The 24,671-nt window shown below is 39.1% G+C and overlaps 3 protein-coding genes across 4 annotated transcripts; 1 reads left to right on the top strand and 2 right to left on the bottom strand.

Annotated features, from left to right (window-relative positions):
* Positions 1 to 4,697: 4,697 nt before the first annotated feature.
* On the bottom strand, positions 4,698 to 9,522 carry MS3_00009258 (uncharacterized protein). Its single transcript, XM_051217608.1, has one exon. The coding sequence runs from the start codon at positions 6,424 to 6,426 to the stop codon at positions 5,980 to 5,982; it is 447 nt and encodes a 148-aa protein (XP_051065023.1). The 5' UTR covers positions 6,427 to 9,522; the 3' UTR covers positions 4,698 to 5,979.
* MS3_00009259 (uncharacterized protein) lies at positions 8,192 to 11,394 on the top strand (the record flags this gene model as incomplete). The annotated part of the gene is made up of 5 exons (XM_012942366.2): positions 8,192 to 8,197; positions 9,236 to 9,510; positions 10,105 to 10,145; positions 10,910 to 11,136; positions 11,170 to 11,394. 5 exons carry the CDS (start codon positions 8,192 to 8,194, stop codon positions 11,392 to 11,394), a joined length of 774 nt encoding a protein of 257 aa, XP_012797820.2.
* Positions 11,395 to 11,451: 57 nt separating this feature from the next.
* On the bottom strand, positions 11,452 to 22,862 carry MS3_00009260 (uncharacterized protein). Of its 2 annotated transcripts, XM_051217609.1 has the most exons (5): positions 22,582 to 22,862; positions 22,354 to 22,547; positions 18,032 to 22,315; positions 16,401 to 16,703; positions 11,452 to 15,646 (listed from the first exon to the last, which is right to left on the bottom strand). In XM_051217609.1, the coding sequence occupies exons 3-4, from the start codon at positions 18,344 to 18,346 to the stop codon at positions 16,650 to 16,652; spliced, it is 369 nt and encodes a 122-aa protein (XP_051065024.1). In that variant the 5' UTR covers positions 18,347 to 22,315; positions 22,354 to 22,547; positions 22,582 to 22,862; the 3' UTR covers positions 11,452 to 15,646; positions 16,401 to 16,649. The 2 variants fall into 2 exon arrangements, with proteins under 2 accessions (XP_051065024.1, XP_012797821.1); XM_012942367.3 differs by lacking the exons at positions 16,401 to 16,703; positions 22,354 to 22,547 and having other exon boundaries at positions 18,032 to 18,357; positions 22,705 to 22,862.
* Between the last annotated feature and the right edge of the window lie 1,809 nt (positions 22,863 to 24,671).

Genomic DNA, 24,671 nt, shown 5'->3' on the forward strand with positions numbered 1-24,671 from the left:
CTAAACTGCTTATCCAAAAAATATATATAAAGGAGTCCTTGGGGCTTAAGAACATAATGAACGAACAGGTGGTGCAATAGCCAAGAAAAAAGGGGATTCTAGACTGCGCCTAATGAAGGTAACTTTGTCATCCCCCCAAGTGGTGGCCACCACGGTCGATTCATGTCGTACCAACAGATGCCGGTCACCAACTAGAGTCTACATGCATCGGGAATTCCAACTCTAAAAATCCTGTATAAGTAAGTTGCCTGTCCATTTACATACGGCTGACTCAGACAAACAGGATGAGGAAGATCGCGCGTTTCGAACCGAGGCCATAAACTGCCTATACGAACACTGTGAGTTTACTGGACAAAATGGATGAGATTTGTGAACTAAGTAGCGTTAATAATACTCATCTGATAAATACACATGAAACATGGACATCCTCCCAAATTACAGACCAGACGCTAGCAATACTCGGTATGTCGTTGTTTCGCAACGACAGAAAAACTGGAATGCAGGACAAAGTAGACCTCACTGAAAAGCACGTCAGATGCATACTCAATATTTTATGAATCTTGATGAATCTATACGGTGATCAGGGAGTTTGCCTAAAACCTAGAAATGTCTAGTGGAAGTCATGTACATGAAGCCGATTACTGACACTGAGTACAACGGTTGTACGCTGTAGGGATTATCCCTTTCTACTCGTCTCCAATACACTCATATACTGACTCTAGGAGACTCCATATTTCCTCACTCGTTGCCCACACAACAGAAGTGTTCTCCGAGGGGTACCTAGAAAGTAACTTGTGTTAGAGTGACCTAAGGATATGACCACCGTATCCAGGGGAAAAGTGCTTGAAGCCAGTCACACACGATCGTCTTGAGGATAATTTTTGTGTTAGTTCCGTTTATCTATTTACTTATTCGAGCGAATAAATAATGGTAAAAAGAGGAACCAATTACATTTGTGCCAAACAATAACGATAAGGTTGTGAAAAGATACAGGAATGCAATGTAAGTTTAAGAAAAAAGAGAACAAAAACGAACAGAAGTTAGAGTATGAGAGTAAAATAATAATAATGGAAGAGTCAGTTCAGTTATCAAAGGTAAAGCCAGAAAGAATACTTCCATTTCAAGAAATTACCTTCATTCCTATTTATGAAGTAAAATAAAGTTACAGCAAGATCTCCACTGGCTTCTATTCTGAGCCATATCTGATAACGTCTCTAGCTATTGTGTCGAACTATCTCTAGAAACCCAACCAGAGATTGTGATGGACCAACAGAAGCCAATCCTGTACAGCTTTCTTTCATACTACGACAAAATGTCATACACTGACCACGTCTCCGCTTTATCCAACCAGTCCCAGCATCGACAAAATGTCCTACACTGATCTTTCTACTCATCTCCAATACACTCATATCCTGATTCTAGGAGACTTCAATCTCCCTAAATTTGGCTTCACTGAGAATACGTACATTGGAAGTTGCAACTCTACCGAAGCTCGTGTCTCTAACTTCATTGATAACTTGAAATTATTCGAAAGTGTGGAGTTGGCGACACGACGAAAAATAGCCATATGTCATCACTCTTAGACTGCGCATTTACAAACGAGGAAAACGTAATCGACAACCCTGGCTCGTTTTGGAAAAAGTGATCACGCCGTCATTGCCTTCAATTTCGTCAGCAAAACTGAGTTAAAACATCTTACCAGCAACAGACGTTGGAATTTCAAACGGTTTGATGTGTCAGCTTTACGGGACAATCGACATTAGGTAGACTGGGAATTCCGGCCTCAACTTGAGATGGACGATTATTGAGATATCTTACTAATTGCTCAACTAACAACAACGGTGATGCCACCGATCTCTTGGAGAAAAATTACTTTCAGACATTTTAACCGTTCCATGCAAACTACATCGACAACAGCTTCACCCCCAACTCAACAGGACTCAGAAGTTAATTATCTTTGATCGCAAGGGGGAGGCTGGTGCCATATACCTTGACTTTTCAAAAGCTTTCTATTAGTTCAAACATATATGTCTCACCAGTAAGCTCAAACGGTCAGGTATCCAGCCACCGTTGGTTGGTTTGTTTATTTCTTAACCAAGTAATCAACTTTTTGGGGACAGGGTAAACTTCACCTTTTCTCCTGGTGAGATCAATCGGGGTTCGATACTAGAACCTCTTCCTTTCTTAGTTTATACATGACCTTCACCAGCAAGTGTCGTCTGATTCACTACTTTTTGCTGACAACGTGAAACTTTGGAGAGAATTTTGAGACCGAGATGATACGCTCGCACTTCCGGAGGTTCCGACTTGACTTCGAAGTCAGGTCAGGCAGATGACAACGAACTTATCTTTGACACTTCAATGTGTAAAGTGGTCTACCTGAGACATGTCGTAGACTATGCATATAGCTTTGGTTATTCCTTTCTATGAGTATCTGAAGTTGAAAAAGATCTAGGAGTGTTGATAACCTATGATTCGAGTTTGTACTGAGACAAGAATGCCTTCATTTTACGGATTTATTTACTGCAGGGGCACTTTGGCACTTGGCTATGCTTGTCTAGGGCGGGAGCAATCAATGAATATTGTGGCTTAACGATCCCGAATGATGTTGATTTGACGATATAGGACTTTATTTCTGGTAGTTACACATAGTTTTGTATGTGGAAAGCATGGATCGGTAGTTGTAATTCTCCGGGAAACATCCGTAGAATATGTCCAAGCCACCGAAGTCGATGTTTCAAGATAGTGACACTAGTTGGATTGTCGATACCCCTGCATTACTAGTTTAGTGTTGCCACTGGGTGTCAGCCATACTTAGGAGACAACGATGATCAAACACAGAGTCGTTCAACATCGTTAACCAGGAAAGGCCAGGTTTCACAAGCAACCAGGAGTACGTGGGAGTACTCCCAAGCCCGGAAAAATGGAATATACTGTTACGGAGGGGAAGAAAATTGCTTTTCCCGGCCCGGCTATGGTTCATTCTGCTATACTGAGGGAAGCAGCCTCAATTCTGGCAACACAACTTAGCGTAATGATCTCACCCTCGCTAAGCCGTGGCAAACCACCCGAAATTTAAATGCTGGCTCACATCATACCAATTTTCATTGGAGGTCGACGCAGCGAACTTTCAAATAACCGACCGGTGGCTCTTCTCTGTATACCTTAAAAAATTATGGAGTTCCCGATACGCGATGGTATACATGACTATTTACTATCCTTAAACTTCTCACTCCAACAGCATGGTTTCAGGAAGGGTCACTGGCGAGACTCTAATTTATGGATGAGTCAATCCGAAGCGTTTGAGAGGTTTCAAGGTCACGGCGCCAACTTCAGTGCTTAATGCTAACGTACGATCGTTTCACAACGAAGTTTGTACGAAACGTGATAATTGGACGGCTATAACAAAGAGAGCGGCGAGACTATAATTTATGGACGAATCAATCAGTTATAAGATAATAGATCTCGGATTTGGGCACGTAAGCCTTTCATCCGCTCCGCTAAATAGATTTTCGCCATTATGGCTGATGTTAGTTTGTGATGAAAACCTCAAATATAATTCCTTACTAAGGCAAATTATGAAAATTATTGCGAACTGGATAATAGAAGCACCGGTAACACTGGTTGCAGCAAGGTACTGCAATATATACGGATGATTGGAGAGCGTATAGACCCCTACATAGGCTTGGTTATGCGCATCTTATCGCTATCCACAAGTGGCATTTTGTGCACTCAACAACCGGAATGCACATAAACAATATTGAAGCAATGTGGTAAGGGCTGAAATGATTTTTGAGACTTTATCATGGCTCCAGAGGTTGACTATTCCGTAGCCATATGGATGGTTTCCTCTATTGCATGAATTACGATTTTAGAACTTCTGAACCTCTTTTCAACCTTGACAAGTTTTTAAACCACGTGTAAGTAGCTCATTCACTTTATTTCTTTGGTTCTGTATAATATGTTTTTACGCTATACTTACTGTTTGCTGACTGCCTAATATTTCCCAAGGTCACTTGAGATTCGTTCAAAGGTCATCCATAAATTATAGTCTCGCCATGCATAACCAATTTGCTAACTGTGGTGGACAGATGGACAAGGATCTTTGAACGCAACCGGAAGGTTGATATCATTTACCTTGATTTCTCAAAAGCTTTTCTTAGGGTCAACTTCACCTTACCTCAGGTTATGGAATGTTCTAGTGGGGTCGTCAAGAGTTCAGTACTAGGACCTCTTCTTTTCTTGATTTATATAAATGATCTTCCACAGCAGATACCATCTGACTTATTGCTTTCTACTGATGATGTGAATCTTTGGAGAGAGATACTCAGCCAAGAGGATATTCTGACAATTCTGGAGGATCTGACTGGACTTCAAAGTTGGGCAGATGACAACGGACTTAACTTTAAAATCTCACAGTGTAAAGTAGTCCATCTGAGACATGTCGCAGACTATAGTTACAACTTAGGAGACTCATCTCTTGAAGTGTACCAAGTTGATAGGGATTTGCGAGTGCTGGTACCCCACAATATGTTTTTTTCTCCATTATCGTAATAAACCTAGGTTCCTGTCTGAAGGCATTGGTGATCCACTGCTACTAGACACGGGGACCAGGTAAGCGAAATCTATTTCATCCACAACCATTTGTTTCATATGACCTTGAATCTATAACGCCCGCGTTCTATAACCTCGTTCGTAACCGCGAGTGTACAGTAGTCGTCCTCATCTCAGAAAAGTGGTATATACGGTTAAGAAGTAAAAGGAAATTATAAAGAGTACAAGGATCAAATACATTTATCCACCATTTCGCGACTTGATGTAGGTATGCATGATATATTGAAGCTACATTTCCTCAATTCATCAAGTTAACGAGTTGGTCTGCACATTATAAGTGTGTAACTTCTATTAGTAATAAGGGTGAGAATTTAATCTATGGAAGATTCTTCAGCGACGCCAGAACGACCTTTGGGGTGTCTACCTAGTAAACAGGACCGAATGAGAGTTATAAACCTGTGTTAGGAATTAGAAATATGATTTACAGTTGGCGATTAAGGTTAGGAATTACATTTAGGGTTTTCATCACGAACTGACATCAGCGATAATGATAAAGATCCAGTTAGCCAAATAACAGTGATTTTAGTGCCAAAATCCAAGACCTGTTATCTTATGCCTGATTGGTTCCGTCCGTAAATTATAGTCTCGCCACCAGCCTGCTCCTCACGAGTCTGTCTTTTGCGGGTTTTGAACAATCTATTTCTTTATGTAACAGTTGTCGCTTATGGTCAAACTCGCGTTCACCTGGAGTAGACCGACTGGCTTCGATGAGTTGTAAGGAGTTTGAGGAGACTTAATGCCAACAAGCGTGACGTTCCGCAAAGTAGCTGGAGGCTTTACCCGCCATTTTCATGGCGTCGTGCAGTTGCAACCAATGCATATCTGTGCTTTTCTTTGTGATGATAGCTACTTTCGAACCTAGCTCTGTATGATATTTAGTTGCGATAGAAACTGCTACCAATTTCCTGACATCGATCCGTTCAGAACGATGAGTTTGTTGGCAACTGAAACGTAAGGTAAGATTAGCTCGAACAAGGGCATAATCAGAGTCCACATAGGTACTCCCGAAGAAGCGGTAGTCTTGTACAAAACCACACCAGCGGTAGCTGACCGCGATGTGATCAATCTGATTCCAGGCTTGAGATGCAGAGGGAGGACGGCAGTTTACACATCGGCGATGAGTGTGCAGATAGTTAGTGCTAACTAGAAACAGGTTGTGGTGTGCACACAGTTGCATTAGACGGTCCCCGTTACTTGACCTGAGACAAACAAGTCCACACCGGCTACGTAAACGGTTCTCCTCTATGCCTAGACGTTCGACCTGAGCATTCAATTCTCTGGCTAGTTCTATAAATCTGTCGAACGCACTTTCTCTAGAAGAACTGTTAGCTGGTGGTAAAACTCATTCTTCATTGCATCTGGGCTTCAATTTGTCGGAGCATAGGCGGAGATGATGAAAAGACATCGTGTCTCACGTCGATTTATTCTCACTTTGACGGAACTTTCTAGTCTAACAGCATATAACCGACTGTTAATGGGGATCCAATCGATTAGTGCTGCCTCAGCTCTAGCGCTCAGTGTGACACCCACACCAGCAAGACCAGACGAAGATGCCACAGGGTCCCCGGATAAGCGCACGTAAAACAAGCTTTTCGAAGCGACAGATGTTGAGAGAATTTGTAGTAATTCACTAGAGTCTTGAATACGGGTCTCGGATAGACAACAAACATCGATATTAAGACTTTCCAAGGACATAGCCAACCCTATCTGTTGTCCAACCCGCATAAGTGTGCGAACATTGAAGGCAGCCAGTTTGAATGATGCACGTGGTTTCAGAAAAACTGCTTCAGTTCTCGTATTCGGTGGTAGCATACAATTTTCAACCAGGCAGTGACTCGAGAACGTTTAGATAGAACCGAGTTTCCACCATAAGCGAGCTGCTGTATAAGTCGAAAAATAAGGATACACAAAGTGGGAATAAAAGAGAGTGAATAAGTGACGTGGTAAATAATGACAGTAATATGAATTGTTTGACTGTTAATCGAAGCGTGAATAGAATTTCCAGTAAATAGTGTGACACCAGCATAACCGGACGAAGATGCAACGTGGTCCCCGGGTATATGCACGTGAAACAACATATGGAGAGCAAATTTGTAGTACTTCACCAGAGTCCTGAATACGGGTCTCACATGAACAACTGACGTCGATATTAAGACTTTCTAAAGACATAACCAACCCTATCTGTTGTCTGATCTGCATTAGTGTGCAAACGTTGAAGGAAGCCACTGTGAATGATATATGTGGTTTCAGAAAGACTTTCAGTAGTACGACTTCGCTCTCGGACCTTGGGTTTGCTGCTTTTAGTATTACCGCTTTTCAACCGACCTGCCTGGCATGGTAGAACATTGAGGAACGATTGTTCCAGCCAGTGTAGTTCGAATAGTTCGTCACGATAGGTAAGCCTGGTCACTACGTCAAGTTAGCAGCAACGATTGGGTTATAAATAGATATATAGGGAGAAAGATGTGAGTGGAATGGAGAGTTCGTTTCTGGTAAAATAACGCTTGTAAGTTGTCTGCTAAGTTCTGAATATCTGTTCACATTCAAATAATGATATCCAAAAGTTCACCACATACCTTACTTCTCTTGAGAATCCATAGTTAGGGCTTGTCTTGTGATGCAGTTTGGTGACTTCCCCTATATATGTTCGAACCACCTCGACCTTTCCCTAATTTCCACCTCTTCTGGAAGCTGGTTTGTTCTCTGCCACAGAAGACTGTTGCTGACGGTATCGGTGCTATGGATATTGAGTGTTTCGGGCAGACAGCCACTTATAAATACCTGTCTTTTTGACTATGGCTGCAGTGGTTCCGTAAGTTTCAGTTCCGAACAGCAGGACTGTCTTTACGTTTGTATTGAAAATTCTGACTTTGATGATAGCTGACAGTCGTTTTGAGTCCCATATGTTCTTCAATTGTAGGGATGCTGCTCTTGTTTTGTCCAATCCTTGCTTTCATATTTGCATCAGATCCTCCTTGATTATCAATGACGCTGCCTAGGTACTTAAAAATCCCCACCTCCTCCAGTGCTTCTCCACCGAATGATTTAGTTGTTGCTCGTTGTGTTGTATTTGAGAATCTTGCCTCTTCTCATGCGTATGTTGGGGCATGCTGTTGCAGAGGCTACTGCAACAGTCTATCTCCACGTGTATTTGTTGCTGTGTATGAGATAGAAGCGCTAGGTCGCATACAAAGTCCAGATCGTCTCGCGGCATACTCGCTCTCGATTGTATTACGTGCTTCTCCTGAAATGTGAAGGTTCTCATAGTCCAGTCAATCACCAGAAGGAAGAGAAAGTAAACGGCCTTGTCCAACACCGATCTTCACTTGGATTGCACCTGCAAGCTGTTCTTCATGCACAACTTTACAGTGTAATCGTACTAAACCTGTACGATGGTGAAAGTTTCCTCAGGTAAACCGTGGTGTCGAAGAAGGGTCCACAAATGGCAAAATGGGGATTTTCATTTTATTTAAGTAATTTGTTATAAATTTTACACTGAGTAAGTTAAAAGAAAGTCCGGGAGGCAAGATGAATACATACCAGCAGTCTTCAGAGTCGTTAACTCTTAGAGTACGCTATGTTAGTGAGTACAAATTTCTTATTTGGGATTCGCGGAATAATCTCAATGTACTTTCAAAGTATAACACCCTTAAAACGACGGCAGTGACTCACTTGGATTTTATTCTCGACCTTCCTCTAATATTTAAGTTCAGTATTGTCCCATAATTTTCATCTTTTGAAATCACTTTTCACTATATTTTCCATCTTTAGATTTTCACCTAAGTTGATAATAATTGCTATACTTTGCTTCTTGTTGGTGTTTCTTCAATATGTTGATTTAGGGCGTGACGACTTGGACCGACACATATTTGGCCAGGGCATAATTTATAGGTGAGTAACTGACCTAGTGATGAACCTGAAGCAGGTTTCAGTTGATTGTCCTTAACTACCAGTTTTCCCTTGACCGTGATTTAGGCTTAATCGAGATGCACCTAAGCCTGAAACTTGTCAAATTTCTTTATGTGTCATGGTCGTGGGCGCTTGTTAATCAATATCCTAGCTAGTCAATACTTAAGTTGAAATTCCTGTTACTAAATATTGATTGGTGAAGTTTTCTGCATTAATAATGGTTATTTTGGCAGTAGCGTGAAATTAAGAAGTATTAGATCCAAATGCCATTCCGGCTTCGCTTGTAGCTGTCGGATGGTATCTCTAACCCTCATTCAAAATTGATTGTGTAAACTCTTGTCCCTAAATGGACTACGTTTATAAGCAACATATTAAAATTAATGTGTAATTCAATATTCATGTGCTAAGAATTCCATGTTGTACCAAACATGCAATGTTCAATCAAACCATTATCATTATTATTATTCAGAACCTATATCTATGCGCAGTTATCATCACACATAAGTTGTTTACACAATATATTAAGAGATGGATCTACCTCATTACCTTTTTCTCGTATTTCTGTTTAGTTACTGTAAACCAGTTATTATGACAGACATCACAACAGAGCCTCTCACAGAAGCACACCATCTTAAGCCTCCACATTAAACAGTTTGGAAGAAAAAAAGTTATATTTGTATATTTATATACTGTCTTTTCTCCCAGTACGTAGATGTGGCCACTTATTCTTCAGCTCATACGTACCAATGTTCGGTATGTGGCGTTGCCATTTGCTGTCATTGTTGGTTCCATTGGATTTAAAGCAGAAAGTTGGTTTCGTAGTCAAGAAGCGATATCTAGTTCAATGCATAATCCTAAACAAACCACCTCAGAAGCCCGCCGAAAACGCCAATTAACTAAGGATTTAAATATTGCTTTAAATGATTTGTCTGTTAACTCTGAGAGTGAACTTCGATATCATAGTGATCCTATTTTTAATAAAAACAAGTGAATGAGAAACTGTTTCGTTCTTACGTCACCTTTTCTGGGAAAGTTCAACAGTATTCACTTGCCATAAATATGACATCTTTATTGTCATAATTATTGTTTTTTCCATGGTAGAGTGATCTGTAACGTCTACTCCTTCCTAGACTACAATAAAAAAATAATTCTTTTCGATCAATCAAACTATCACCAAAATTCAGTAGATAAATGAACTTGATAGTAAACTCCTGTGATTGTTCCTTATTGCTGATCCGTTGATTTTATATCAGATTACGAATTTTGATTGAAGATTAATTGAACACAATTATAAGAAAATGTAATCAATTAAATAACCTTAATTCAATTCGCAGTTAGTTTGTCCTTAAAATTATCAATTTAAATGAGTATGAATTAATTCAAATTCTCATTGACTAAATGAAATTGACTTGTACATTAATTGAACTATGGGCTTTAATATTTATTTTAATTATACAATTGGAGGACATTATTATCCTTTTATATTGATATGACTCATTACAATACGACACGCAATAGTTGTCTGTTTATTGGTGCATTCCGCTTAATGACTATAGTATATTTAATTATTGTACTAATCAGATTGTTATTTTTACGTTTAGAAACAGTCAGTCAGTTACGACGTAGGACCAGGCACATATGTGCATCGGTCCAAGTTGCCACACCTTATTAGCACAGCAAGATGAACACCGGATTCATAGTTAGTGGTGGTAATGTATAAAAAAAAGATTGCATGTAAGGATATAGTACAGGAGGAAAGATTTAGTAAGTAGAAAGGAAGATATGAAGCGATAAAGTTTAAAGCCAAGTTGTCCTTATTCTGACTATAGCTTAATTCACATAAACTGGGGTAGCCAGTATCGCGTTTACAGTTCTAGTAGAATATCTCTAGGATAAATTAAATTTTACAAAGTCTCGACCAGTAATTCATTAGAAATCCATACGTTGAGTGCTGTTAAATGTCTACGGAGAATCATAAAACTGGTCAGATTCCTGAATTGTCTCCCCACTATTCAGAAACTCATAGTGATAAACAGTTTGTGGGAAATAGCTACCAAATAAACCCCTTTTTAGAGTAAGAATTAGCTAAGGTACGCTTAGCTCAGACAGAAAGAGAAATTGAGTTGGAAACGTTACGTCAAAGCCATCAGGACAAAATGATTTGAGCACGTGGAATAAAAGCTTAACTTCTACAAAAGTAAGGGTTGGTATTTATCATTTACTTAGACACAAATTTTGGTACAAGGGGGCACCAGATATTTATGCATCACACAATAACAATGAGAGCGGGAAGAGTAAAAGAATGTAAGGTGCGTATAAGAGAGAACAAAAAGAGAACAATAACGACCACAGATCAGTGTATGGTAGTGTTATAATAATAATGGAGGGAACGGAAAGTTACAACCAGAAGAAATTCAGTTAAGAAAGAAACAACCACTTTTTATGAAGAAAGTAAAAGAAGGTTACAGCAGGGTCGCCACTGGCTTCTATTCTGAGCCATATCTGATAACGTCTCTAGCCACTGTGTTGCACCATCTATCGAACCCCAGCCAGGGAATTGAGAAGGACCAACAGAAGCCAGCCCTTTGCAACTTTTTCATACCACAACATCATGTCATACACTGACCACCTGTCCGCTTCGTCCAGCCAGTCGCAGCGTCGGCAAATAATGCACGACGAGGAATCCTCCGGGATGACATTATTCCTAGAACATGTCCAAGCCACCGAAGTCGATGTTTCAAGACCGTGACACCAATTGAATTATCGTCTCCTCACCCCTCTCGAAGTGCTCGCACGGCCACGCGTATTCAGCCTCTGCCAGGGGACTCACTCACTACTTTCTCGCACCACGAGTGTTGTTTACGAAATTGAGAGGACAGAAAGCGGATGTCCGTCGCTTTAACCTGGCCGATGGACACGGCGAGTCCACCTAGGGGAGTTGGGAAACCCTGACTCTAAACCAATAGTGCACACGAGCTCCAGTATCCTGAGGGACCAAACGGCGTATAAGGCAACTGTCGGTCACATGATACCATGGGACTGCATTTTTTTACGTAGCTCTACTGTCTTGTGTCTCAGACCTTAAGGTCAAAGGCTCGGGGTGTGGCCCACCAGGAAACCGCCTGCTTCGGTCTGGGCACCCGGGCAGTATCATAGCCCTCAAACAATCAAAATGTAATGACAATGATTATTGGGTATACTGCTCTCATTCCAGTTAAAATTCAAACAACCCATTTGATAACATTCACTTATTTCTTTGCACCACCTCACTTATTTACCCTCTTCCACTCTCACAATGCGTATCCTTACTTTCCAACTTATACAGCAGCTCGCTTATGGTGGAAACTCGGTTCTATCTAAACGATTTCGAGTCACTGACTGTTCGAAAATTGAATGCTGCCAAAGAATACGATTACTGAAATTTTTTTCTGAAACCACGTGCACCATTCAAAAGGGTTAGTGAAGTTGTCCAGAACGGAGATGAAAACTTTTCGATTCACCCACCTGTCTTAAGGAACTGAGTAACATCCAGGGCATTTATCTGGACTGAAAATATCATTATTTCATTTCTGATATTTCCCGGTTAACGTTAGACATCGATCGTGTATTTGTTGATGTAAAGCATCAAATAATGGTTATCTGTAGTAATATTCTAACCACATTTATTTCTATAGTGTTAAGGTTAATTTAGGGTATATTCATTTTATTTAAAAGAATCTCTAAGAACTGAATTTAATTTAGTACATTCCCTTGATTCACATCTAACTGATTACACTTATTTCATGCCCTCTACTGTTTAAACAAGCCGGTTATTTTTTGTGGTAAATTTCTGCCCAAAATTCATCCAGTCATAAGCTACGTTTGAGATAGTGATGTCAGACTCGTTCAAAAAAGCTAATATGTGATGTTACTTGGTGTCTGATCTTGATACTAATTTTCTTGTTTTCTAAAACAACCTGCCGTTGTTTCTCTGACATATGTATCACGATAACTTATCTTATTTATTTTTTTTATTTATTATTAGAAGCTTTATTCAACATTATATTTTTGGTACAACATAGAATTCTCAGCATAAAGTATTTCAACAAGTTTCTTTTTCTTATACCTTGATCGATTGTGACGATAAATTTTGAATGATGACCAGTTAGATGTTAGAAGTTCGGTAATCCACATTTGATTACTGTTCATTTGTTTCAATGCATATTGCCAGCCACCATGATGTCGCTGATTGTACCTTTTTGTATCCCGTATAGCGAAAGGTTGTAAACTTTTCATAAACGCGCCTGAATAGGTTGTGCGCACGATAGACATAGTGATGTGCTAAAACAATCAACAAAACAGATAACTTGATGAAATATCTAGACCGAAGGAACAGGTAGCCCAGATATTCAAGCAGGCCGCCGTCCATGTATTGTTCAATAATATCTTTTTAAACATATTCCAAAAGGCTTTTGGTCAAGAGGTATATAAAAACGTCTAGTTCAATTTCTAGACATACCTTGGGCTCAGTACATCGTGTGAACAACACAAACTTCCCAAGTTACTAGTCAACACTGGCTCTAATCTTAGGGATTGTGCGAAAGCTATCAATATGAAGCACCAGAAACCTGATTTATATGCTGAGAGGGGAACTGTTGTCTTCTTCCTTTACCCTAATAACACAACTCCCTCCACATATTCCGCTCATTTGAGTATTTCATCAAGTAACCTCTTTTAGATTTCATTCTAACGGACTTACTTTGCTTAATTAACTGATTTTTTTAGTCTGCTTATGACATAACCACTTATTTCTAGTCATTTTGTCTTCGGTACCGTCAATATTCCAGGATTTTCTGAGTACACTATCTAGTAATATTTTACTCAGTTTCCTGACTTTATTAGAATCTTTGCTACACGCTAATGCACTCACACTAATTTCTGACCAGATTCATTTTTATACATATATTATAACTAACTCTTTGATTTGGATTTTGAAACATTTCACGTAGTAAATCGCTGATGACAGCTCTTTATTTCGTAAGTACATATGAGATATCCATGCCCATAGCTGTTGTTGAAATTGATTTTTCATTGCACTGTCTCAGATTATATCAACCACTAAATAGTATTATACTTTCAATTTGGATATTGTAGATAAGCTTAAATACAATGTATTGCTACCAGAGTAAATACCATCAAGCTAATATATGCCCAAAGTTGACGGATAATAAAAAATAGGCTGGCAAATAAACGAACAGCGGGTTGACTTTAATTAACACTATCAGGCAATGATAGTATAACGCAGTTAGTAAAACATTTTATGTAAAAACAATGAGAAATAATTTCTACAATGTCATCTAATCGGGTAACGAAGATGGTTTCATCGGAGTCAGTATGAATAATCAGTTACTCTACTAGTGTTTAAAACAGTTCATCAGACTCCAGTGTAGTAGCAACATTTTTTTTAAAAATAATAGCCAAATTTCTAGAATTTGTGACGGTCGAGAATAATAAGTGGTACGGCAAAAAGCGAACCACAACGAAAGTTTTGTTTGTTTAATAAGTAGTCAATACATTTACGACCTGAATAAAAGTCAGTATACTGCTTAAAAATCAGCCCTTTATAGGTTTTCCACAATCTGAGGAGCATGACAGAAGCAATTAATGTGGATACCAGGTTTGATGTTGCCAGTGGTTAAAATGAGTCAAAATAGCTTCTGGTAATTGCCAGATATAGCAGCTGTCCCCAACCCGTACAAAGTCCCGACCACTAGTTTTCTCGGTCGTCACACAAAATTCGCACAATTTCCTTACATAAGTATCCACACTTAACATCAAACTCGTGGTTCGCCAGAGTGGACAGACGGTTCTCACGTAGCTGTACAGAGCTTGTAGAAACCCGGTGTTTATAGGTGGAACGCTTCGCAAAAGACGTAACTCGCCAGCTGTATGACGACTTAGAAACGCAGTTGTTGTTCATCTACACTTCCTGAACTGGTGGTAGTTAGCATTGAATTTAACTCGCTTTGACACTCGGTTGCAACGGAAACTACAACCAAAGAGTTTAGATCAGTCCATTTAAGACAAGGTATTTTCTGGCCTCCAAAACGCAAGATAATTTTGGCGAAGAGAGGTGCTCCAAAAGGAGCATCAGTCTTGTAGACAACTGTTCCAGTGGTAGCTGGTCACGATGTGACCAATCTGAGTCCAGTTTTGAGTCACTGAGCGAGGGTGCCAGGTAGTATATAGGCAATGACTATCTCTGAGGGTGGTGCAGGTTAGAGAGAGGCTATTGTGTGTGCGAAGCTGTGAGAGACGGCTACTGTTTCCTGATCTGCTACCAAGGGGTCCCGACCAACTACACAAACGACCATCACCCGTGTTAGACGAATATCGCTCCAAATTTAGGTTTTTAATTCACTTGAGCATACAATTTTCCTCTTCCTAGATGGATAGTTTATATCCATTGTGGTGATTCAGTTAAGTATATAGTTTTGGATTTTTGTGTCATATTCTTGATTAGTTTTTATGCTGCGATTCAGCATCAATCAATCTATCTCTTGGGAAATATTTTACTTCCCAAAATTTTGTGACATAATCTAAAATTACCTAACCTAATCTAATCACACATTGTTTGTTCCAATTTTTTGAAATTACTAGTTTTAAACGACCAAGAAAGCATCATCAACAATATTATAAGCTTTGTGTAAAAGTTACCAATCCCTATGGAATTTTCGTCGAAATACTTCTATGACTTGATTTACACAAATGCAATAAAGAAAACTGAAAAAAACGACTTGCATTTACTGTCACAAAATACTAAAAGATTTTTTGGAAAAAAGGGAAAACAAAAATAAACTAATTATTATCCCTGAGTTACTGGAAATATTTAAAAACTAAAGTATAAACAAAACAAGACCAAACTCGCAGACACGACTTCTAGAAATGTGCACTGTTCGTTATATCAACATTCATTCAACTAATCGTCATCATTTAGCATAGCCACACGAACACTGATGACTGAAGCAAATGCTGCCCATAAAGCATATGGAATCATTAGATTGCTGGCACTGATATTGATGGAACGAAATAAATGTACACAAGTAACAGCACCGCCAAAAATTCCCAAGTTTATCATAGCTCCCTTTGGAAAATATATGTATAAACAAGGCGTCGGAATAAGGTAAGACAATAAAACACTTGATATTAATAACATATTAGGCAAATCAAAGTTTATGCAATATTTATGCTGTGATTAAAATGTAAGATATTTAGGGCTATGAGTTAGCTCTTACTTAATATATGACAATCAACAGTACTGATAATGCCCCCAGATAGCTTGCTACGGTTTAGGAGGTAGTCCTCCCTACTGTAATGCTCTCAAATGACCCTTTTATAATCACTGTCAGAGACGTCCTGCTCTTCGCTTTCTCGAGGCGAGTGTTGATTACGGAAGCTAGGGTGGAAAGTGAATCTCCAACGCACTACCTAAATTGATGGACATGAAAACCCCACTTACTGAAATTCGAAAACCGCGATTTCAAACCACAGCCTTCAGAATTTTAGAAAATTAAATGGTGTGAAAAACTACCTTTGGTCACTGGCTACCATAGGATTGCATCTCCTGGTGATCCTATACTGTCTTGTGGATTAGGCTTCTAGGTTGAAGGTTAAGGGAACGGCTTTATAAAACCAGGTGAACTGTTCTTCGGAGGATTCTGAGTAACGCCCAAAAGTTAGAAGCAAATTACAAGTTAATGTTGCTAATCGGATCGTTCGTGATTCCTGATAGTTGTTGGTAATGAAAAAAAGTTATGTGACAAATCTGTTGCATATGCACGAGAAGTATGTGCTACTGTAAAGTTCATTTTATTTACTAATGGCAGCATATAACATACCTTTTGTTATTAAAAGTTTTGATAACTATGCACTCCAATTAATGAATATATTCACATATTCAATGCTTCAATTAAGGGACCCGGGAAGTAGCCTAGCGGTCACACATTTATGACAATGTATGATTGTGACGAAATTGATATGCTGTTTCCACTTTATAACTAGCACAAAAGATAAGTGTTATCCGAATAATTCAGGTGTATTCGTTGTGCTTCACCCGAATTTTTTATCCCGTTTTCTTGGCATTCTGTTCATGCTTTATTTTTCAACTCACTAAACAATGAGTTAGTTGTGAAAGTTCTGTCCTGAATAAATAATAGACACTGACTGATCAAAATTTCGAATGATACCATCAAATTTAGAATATGAATCAGAGTTTATGAAACCACGCATCCTATTCAATTCGGTTCCCTATATTAATTGTACACTGAAGCAGGTCGAACGACAAATAGGTTTGGGTGCCTTTGAAAATTCCTGACATTGACGTTAGCTGTATAGAAGACTAGTGTTTAAGATTCTAGGGAAGTACTACACATTCGCTCTTTATGTCTATTTCAAAACATGTTTCAAATGAGCTTATCCGGAAACCATTAAGCATTTTCATTTAGTGGGCGTTGGCGTATCAATGAGAAATAGACCAGAAACAGCATCAATCAATTAAATCCTTGTTAACTGCCACTTATATTGTGTTAAGATTAAAAAATTCCCTCAGTGTGAGGAAAGACTGAAGTAGGAAACGATGTACTTTGTAATCTACACCTACACCTGAACAGGTTACGACCCAAATGAAGTCAACGAAAATTTTACAGTCAGTAAATTCATATCAAGGAAGCAAAATGGAGAACTTCTGTTCAGAGAACTGATTGGGTCTTCCGCAAATGTTTGGGAATAAACTACTGTTCCAACATCCTGGATTAGAGCGAAAATCGTCATCATCTTTGGAAAGGACCTATGTAATCCATGCAGCAACCAACTGGTGATAAGTCTACTTCTGATTTTCTTCGAAGTATTGACTTTTGTCATAGTTTGCAGATTTTATAAAACCCGTGAAAAAGTGACTTGTGAGGAACAGGCTGGTTTATATTCTAGCTATGAATGTATTAAGTAGCTGTTCACCCTTCACCAAACGTTAAAGCATCAACACACTTATCACAATTGTTGTGTTGCTTGATATCAACACCGCCTTCAATTCGTTAGACAGGACTGTGATTTGGGGTTATTTATCGAAGAGAGGTGTGAGTTTTTTGACATTTTGAACATTCTGTACACAAACGAATCAGACAGAGTGAGGATACAACCATCTCTTACAATTGCTTCATTTCGGCATTGTTTTTTAATTACACTATTGAATATAGGATCAAATACGTTAAAACTGTTGATACTTCATCTATACATCTAATGACTAACACTAAAATCACTCTATACATGCTTAATTAAATAAAACCAACATATTAAAAGACTAGTATTTGAACGAAGAATATTCTTTTCGATAAATTCTCCTCAGGTGCTACAATTATTAATTAGGATATATAATTGTAGAACCTGAAGAGAATTTATCGAAAAGAATATTCTTCGTTCAAATACTAGTCCTTTAATATGACGGGGATCTTTAAATGATTAAAAACCAACGTACATATTTTATTTTGTGCTGTCCAAAGAACACAGGTGCCCACGACCAGTTAAGTAAAAGCTGAGCACCATAAACAGCCAAGGGAACCATCACCTTCTCATGTGATGCATCTCTCCAGACCAGATAGGATGCAGCTCCCATGCAACCATACAGTGCACTCCAAACTGGCCCAAAAACCCATTTAGGAGGTGAGAACGATGGCTTCCTCAAAGTATCATACCAGTACATATTTTTAGAAACAATCCTCTGTCCAATAAATGCCCCAACGAATGGCAAAGCAATAAAAGGTGACGCGTGGAGAAGAGATACTTCAGACATAGTCTCAAAGTCTTAAAGAACAGTAAATTATTTGTGATTGAGAAATAACAAAAAATCAACAACGAAACTTATTAGTTATTTTCCTTCACCAAACGATACAAATAAAATTAATGAGTAAACATCATGCGAATGTTGACTCGTGAATTAAATAAATAAATACAGCAGTAATAGAGAACTAAAAAGTGTATTCATCTGTTTTTTTAGTTTTGTGGGATATTACAATTTCGCTTATTACGACCCAGCTACTCTTACTGCTTAGTATTCTTGGACTCTACATCACTCAACAAGTCCCCAAATCATAAGATGGTTGAAAAGGAACGTAATTATATTCCAAATAAAAAGGTTGGACGGAAGTAGGAATCATAAGAAAAACGTTGGTATATCTATAATTTTCACATAAAATTCTAAGGTCTTCTCCCAGTATCCACTAGCGCTGATTTTTTAGGAAATAGACAATCACTTAACCAGAAAAGTACATCACCTTAATAAAATGTTTCGCTAGGTTCAATTCATTTTGTATTGGTTGCTTGAATCTTCCCATTGACGTTTAGGATTACAATTGATCAGTCTCTGATTAGCATACGTGCATCCTGTGCGGATTGCTTCGATATTACCTTCAGCCTATAACGCTTGTGGCTGAAGGCAATCCGCCCCTGAATCATCTTTACTAGATCATATATCGACCCATTATGAGAATGACGTCACGAACCTTGATTACATGCCACCCCCAGGTAAAAGTGATTATGTGGTCCCAACCTTTGACTTCCATGTAATTGTCAAAAACGAACATGTGTCAGCTCAATCCAGACCTAACATCTGGAAAGCAAATATACAAGATATTATACACTCAGCATAGTCAGTAGATTGAACAATAGAGCCAGAGTCCCTAATTGAAACGACTTGGGACGTATTTTGAAATTTATACTGCACTCCACATCCCTTGGACTACACCAAGGCGGCCGAAAAACTCTCCACCATGGTTCAGTAGGGAGGTTCGCACCCTGCATAAGAGAAGAAAAATGTGGGATAGATTAAGGTTATTGAGGACTGATGAGACAAAATCCCAGTATCGAAAAGCTCAGAGTACCTGTGCCTCGACCCTCCATAAGTCTAGAAGGTTGTACGAAGAGAAAATTGTTCAGGAATCCATAGAATGTCCTAAACGCTTGTATTCGCATATAAACCAAAGGACGAAAGGAAGAAAAAATATTCCAGCACTATGGGAAGGTAGTACTGCTTCATCATTAGCGGAGGATGACTTTGGTAAAGCTCAAGTATTCTTCAACTACTTTAGTAATGTATATACCATAGAAACGTCCATGCCGTTAGTCCATACTAATCCCCCACACACACATTGGACAGCGTGGCCATTAAAGAACTCGATGTCCTTGGTCTGCTAAATAAACTTGACATAGGCAAATCCACGGGACACTATGAACTTCATCCTACGTTACTAGAGAAATTAGCTAACTTCGTTGTGAACCCTCCAAGTATATGCCTTAATCTATCCATCACCCAGGGTCGTTGACCAAAAGACTGGAAGAACGCCATAGTAAGTCCTGTTTTCAAAACAGATACGAAACAAACCTGAGAATTACCAACCCGTTAGCCTGACTAGCATGGTTTTCAAAATTTTAGAAAAGATCATTCGGAAGTTGTTTATGTATCTCGATGACAACCGAATTCTTCCTGAAAAACGACATTGCTTTAGATTATGTTATTCCTGTCTCACTGACTTATTAGTGGCTCGTGAAAGTTGGTACGCTCCCAAAGACCAAAAGTTGATGATGATAGTGCTTAGCATTTTCCCGAATAAAATACACCTTCTAACTCATCATCACAACCTAGAGAAAGAGGGTGACGTCGTCCACCCACATATGCTTAATTTCAGATGAATGTCCTTCAGGTCTAAATATTGCTACTGCCAATCTGGATTTTAGGTCCGTGCAGTAAGTAGTGAGCTGAAAGTCACCTTCGTTAAAACTATGCACAACCACCCCTGTACTAGATATATTTCTGTAGAGCCATCGAGACACGAAGTAATTGCAGAATACAATACGACAATGGCATAGTGTATGTTGTTGATACTTTATATACACGATTTACTTGTTAGTGTTTCAATGATTACATGTTGGTGTGGACATATTTTATGCACGCATGCCAAAGATTTTATTTATGGTGTCTTTCTTTGTCTCTACAAGCATCATAGGTTTACGTCGACACAGCGATCGGTGGACAAGGAACTACATAATCGACCTGGTTATCCGTGCGTTGGACATATCAATCTTTACAGAGGGCGAAGATTTGCTTGAGAAGTCCACTCATAACCACCACTCAGTTCATACTCTAAGTGAACTTTTGACTAATAAACTTGGAGACCAAAAGTAACCCATAGACATAGGCTACATCGACTTCCGCAAAGCTTTTGACAAAGTTCCTCACTTCCCACTTGGGCGTTAACAAAGAGTACAGATGAACTCAAATTTGTCTAGCTGGAAAACTGTGAGTAGCGGAGTGTCTCGGGGTACGGGTTTTCAGCCAGTGCTGTTCCTACTGTATGCAAATGACCTTCCTAGTCTCCTATTATCACCGGTCTTGCCATATGATGACTATGTTAAGATATGAAGAGCAAAAAATGTGGAGATGGTTAAGAGCTTTAAAATGACCTGACGAAAGTATCTGAATGCTCTAAAATTTGGCAGTTGCCGACAAATGCTTCCAAGTACATTGTGATGCATATCGGTTATCAAAGTACAGATACATACACGGTGGATTACACTGAGCAACCAGTCGTCCATAAACACAATGACGCAGGAGTCGTCGTTAGCCAAGACCTAAAAACTAATGCACAATACCGTGCGATACCCACCATAGGTTTCCGAATCCTATGGTCAATACGTCGAGCTGTTAGCCATGTCAACGCCATAACAAATGTTGCTTTGTGACCTTGTTTACAGAGTTCGTTCGTCCAAAACTCGAGTACTGCATACACGCGACTAGCCCCTGCTTGAAGAGACAGTGAGCCGTTGGAAACGACTCAAACAACCGTAAGTAATCTGACTTCCGGAATAGAGAAGCTCCCGTAGAAGAACTAGAGGCGACTTGATTACAGTTTTCAAGTTGCCTAGTGATAAATTTGCACCTGATGTGCCCTCGTTTTCCTTGTCTTCCGAAACAGAGACTTAACGAGGACACTCCAAAGAAGTTCACAAGCCCCGAACAAATTACTTGTCAGCTGACTATCGACTTTCCTATCGAATCATCAACGAGTGGAATTCATCACCTCGACTCATTCAAAAAAAGTTGGATGAACTCAGAGATCATTGCCAGTATTAACACAAACCATCAAGCCTTCTGCCCTTTCAAGACTGAAACTGATATAATCTGAATGGTCTCACTTTTGTTCATCATATATTTCCTGAAAATGCTTCAATAAACTAACAAACCGTAGGTGTATCATAACTATAGCAGTTGAAGGATTCAGCTTACAACCACAACTACCACAAGACAGCGTCTTAGACTCCTGACTTATCATACACTACTTAGATAAAAGATCAGTTGGAAATTATGGAAAGTGTACAGGGGGCAACTACCCATGGAATCCCAGAACTCAGGGTTCTGCCATACGTACAGCGACTTAGGACGCTAGAGCTTTTACTCTCTCCTACCGCAGATTAAGAGGTGAAATGATTTTAATACATAGAATTCTGAAACATGATTTCAGACCTGATATATCTCTTTTCTTTTCTTACCAGATCAGGACAACCCAGAGAACACAGTAGTCGAGTACAAAAGCCAAAAACGAAAGATGTCCGTGTCATACAGGATTTTCATCAGTCATTTAGCTTGTCACCCGTTACCAGAAGTGGTCTGAACATTAAATTCCTTGATTCAAAATAAGATTAGACTGCCACAGAGCCCTACTAGGACCAGCACAGGTTAAAGGAATTTTGTCCTTAACACACGAATCTAAAGTCTGAACATGAATATTCTACTCTTCTCCCTACCAGTTATGGGAAAAAGGTTGGACCTTAGATTCAGTGGAATACCATAGAACCCAGCCACATTGTCAAGTTGAATATAGTAGGGTTAAATATTGGTCGAACGACTTAAATGAATGATGAACCTTTTTACATGGATTGTTAGTATTTTCATGCAGAACCAAAATTTTCATATGATCATTAAACAACGCCACAGTAACCTTAAGACAAATGTGAGATATCTCACCACCTTACTAGGGTAAAGAGAAGTTTATGAAGTGAAGCCCAACATGTATGCTAGAAACAGCGTATCTGTCACGAAATTATTCGGCTCCCTACTTTGTCAGAGAGACATGTAAGGAATTGTTGCCTACTTACGTTTACAGCAACGATTTGACGGTATCGTCAATTAATATTGGAAGTTGCGAGCACTAGAAGGTCAAACTGTCGTAAAATGATTGGTTCACTATCTCGAAGGTTTGTAGATATATTCAGAAGCGGTCAAATCAAGGTAACTTTAAAATTGTATGATAGCATCCATCCTTCAAATAACAAAAGTGAAGATATAGTATTGATGCATAATATATAACAGATCTTCAGTGAGGTTATTCTATAGCAACAATTTACTAGTTGTTATAATTTCAAGAAGTACATCAAATGACGGGATTTCTTTAAATAGTAATTCTTTGTACAATATACACACACTAAATATGTCATATCAGTTCTTAGAAAGACCACTTGTAGCGGTAAATAAACCCCTAAAATCAATAGCTCTGTAAGTCTTCGACATTGGGTGCTGACCACATTAGTTCTAATGAACTCACCTAGCTGAAGGCACTCGGTCATAAATCCGCACCAGATTACGAGTAGGAACGTCGTGCACAACATCCCCTATAATCGCCGGCCAGAATAAATCAGTCGATCCACGATATATATTTACAGTCTATAAAATTTATCTTCGGACCATGTCCACAACTTCGTTTCAACTGTTGCCTTTCTGGCCAGACAACGGCGAAGCCTGGTTCTGCTACACAGAAGCCGATTCCTACGAGCATAGTATGAACGACACACACACGGACTGGAATTGTGCATTTTTGATTGTGAATTGAGGCACTCTTCCAGAATTGGGAACACTCTGTGTTATAAAGCAACCAAATATTATCTTTTGAACGAATCTGTGCGTGGTACATACAGACAGGATAGAATAGCATTTACTGGTTGTGATTGGTAATTTTTTGCATCCTTTATCAACTTCCTGATTTATTGTAATTTAGATTTGATTAATTGAACAATCATTGGTTGGATAGCTGAATGGTCATAGTTGTTTAGGTAACAATGTACATTTAAATTTATGATGGATTACAGAACCGTCATTTTACCCAATTACTTTGTTTTGCTATCAAACGGGCAAGGGCGCGTATTTAACTCACCTAAACAGCTAATCTTCAGTCCAAACCTTAGTTTGGGTCTTACATTGATAGCCTATAAAATATATCTTTGAACCTCCTCGCTTCTGTCTTTTGACTTCCCTTGGTGGTTACGCTTCATATTAGAAGGTGTTACTGGTTAAAGTGTTGTCAAAATCCAAATACCTGTAAGATCATCAGTGCTGAGCCCAACGTGATCTGTTTCACCAAATTGTAAACTGCGAGACTGTTGCTTTTTGTAATTATGTATATTATTAACTTTATTAATTTTTTTATATATTGTAATATTTTTTCCTGTGTTTTTGATTCATATATATTTTTCACTCGTTCATTCTCGTGCTTGATATTATACTATGACGGAACAGACACCCAAGATACTTAAGTCAAAGATCATGTCCTCATCTTCGTTTCAACTGATGCCTTTCTGGCCAGACAACGGCGAAGCCTGGTTCTGCTACACAGAAGTCGATTCCTACGAGCATAGTATGAACGACACACGTGCACAATTCCTCGCAGTAGTCAAGGCACTACCGAACGAATTTAACAGGTACGTATCGCCTAACATGTTTGCTAGTGATGTTTCGGAACCCCACTAAACACTTAGACGGTCTATCCTTAAACGTGGAGACCTGACCGATCGACAAAGTATAGACCAACTCCTTAATAACATCGAACTGCAATACGGTTCTGCGACAGACATATTGCAAAGAATGAGAGAGGTTGTCGGCCAATGAACCTTCGATGATGGCCTATTCAAACAACTTTTCTTATCCAAACTTCGTCAACAGGTGCAAACTGTGCTGATCTTGTTTCAAAACTACGCCCTAGACTAGCTGGCTGCACCTGCAGACCGCATCTTAGAAATGACGAAATCTTCTAATGCCGAGGTTTTCTCAGTCAAAGAAAAGCCTCAAACGA

The sequence above is a fragment of the Schistosoma haematobium genome, chromosome 5, assembly GCF_000699445.3.
Source record: "Schistosoma haematobium chromosome 5, whole genome shotgun sequence".
Taxonomy (NCBI): domain Eukaryota; kingdom Metazoa; phylum Platyhelminthes; class Trematoda; order Strigeidida; family Schistosomatidae; genus Schistosoma; species Schistosoma haematobium.

What these genes read in the sequence shown, in the direction of transcription:
- MS3_00009258 (XM_051217608.1), bottom strand. Translation starts at nt 6,426, where the DNA reads ATGCTACCACCGAATACGAGAACTGAAGCAGTTTTTCTGAAACCACGT.
- MS3_00009260 (XM_012942367.3), bottom strand. Translation starts at nt 18,346, where the DNA reads ATGTCTGAAGTATCTCTTCTCCACGCGTCACCTTTTATTGCTTTGCCA. An exon ending in GACAGCACAAAATAAAATAT is followed by an intron (nt 15,647 to 18,031) that starts GTACGTTGGTTT and finishes TATTTTCCAAAG; the next exon opens with GGAGCTATGATAAACTTGGG.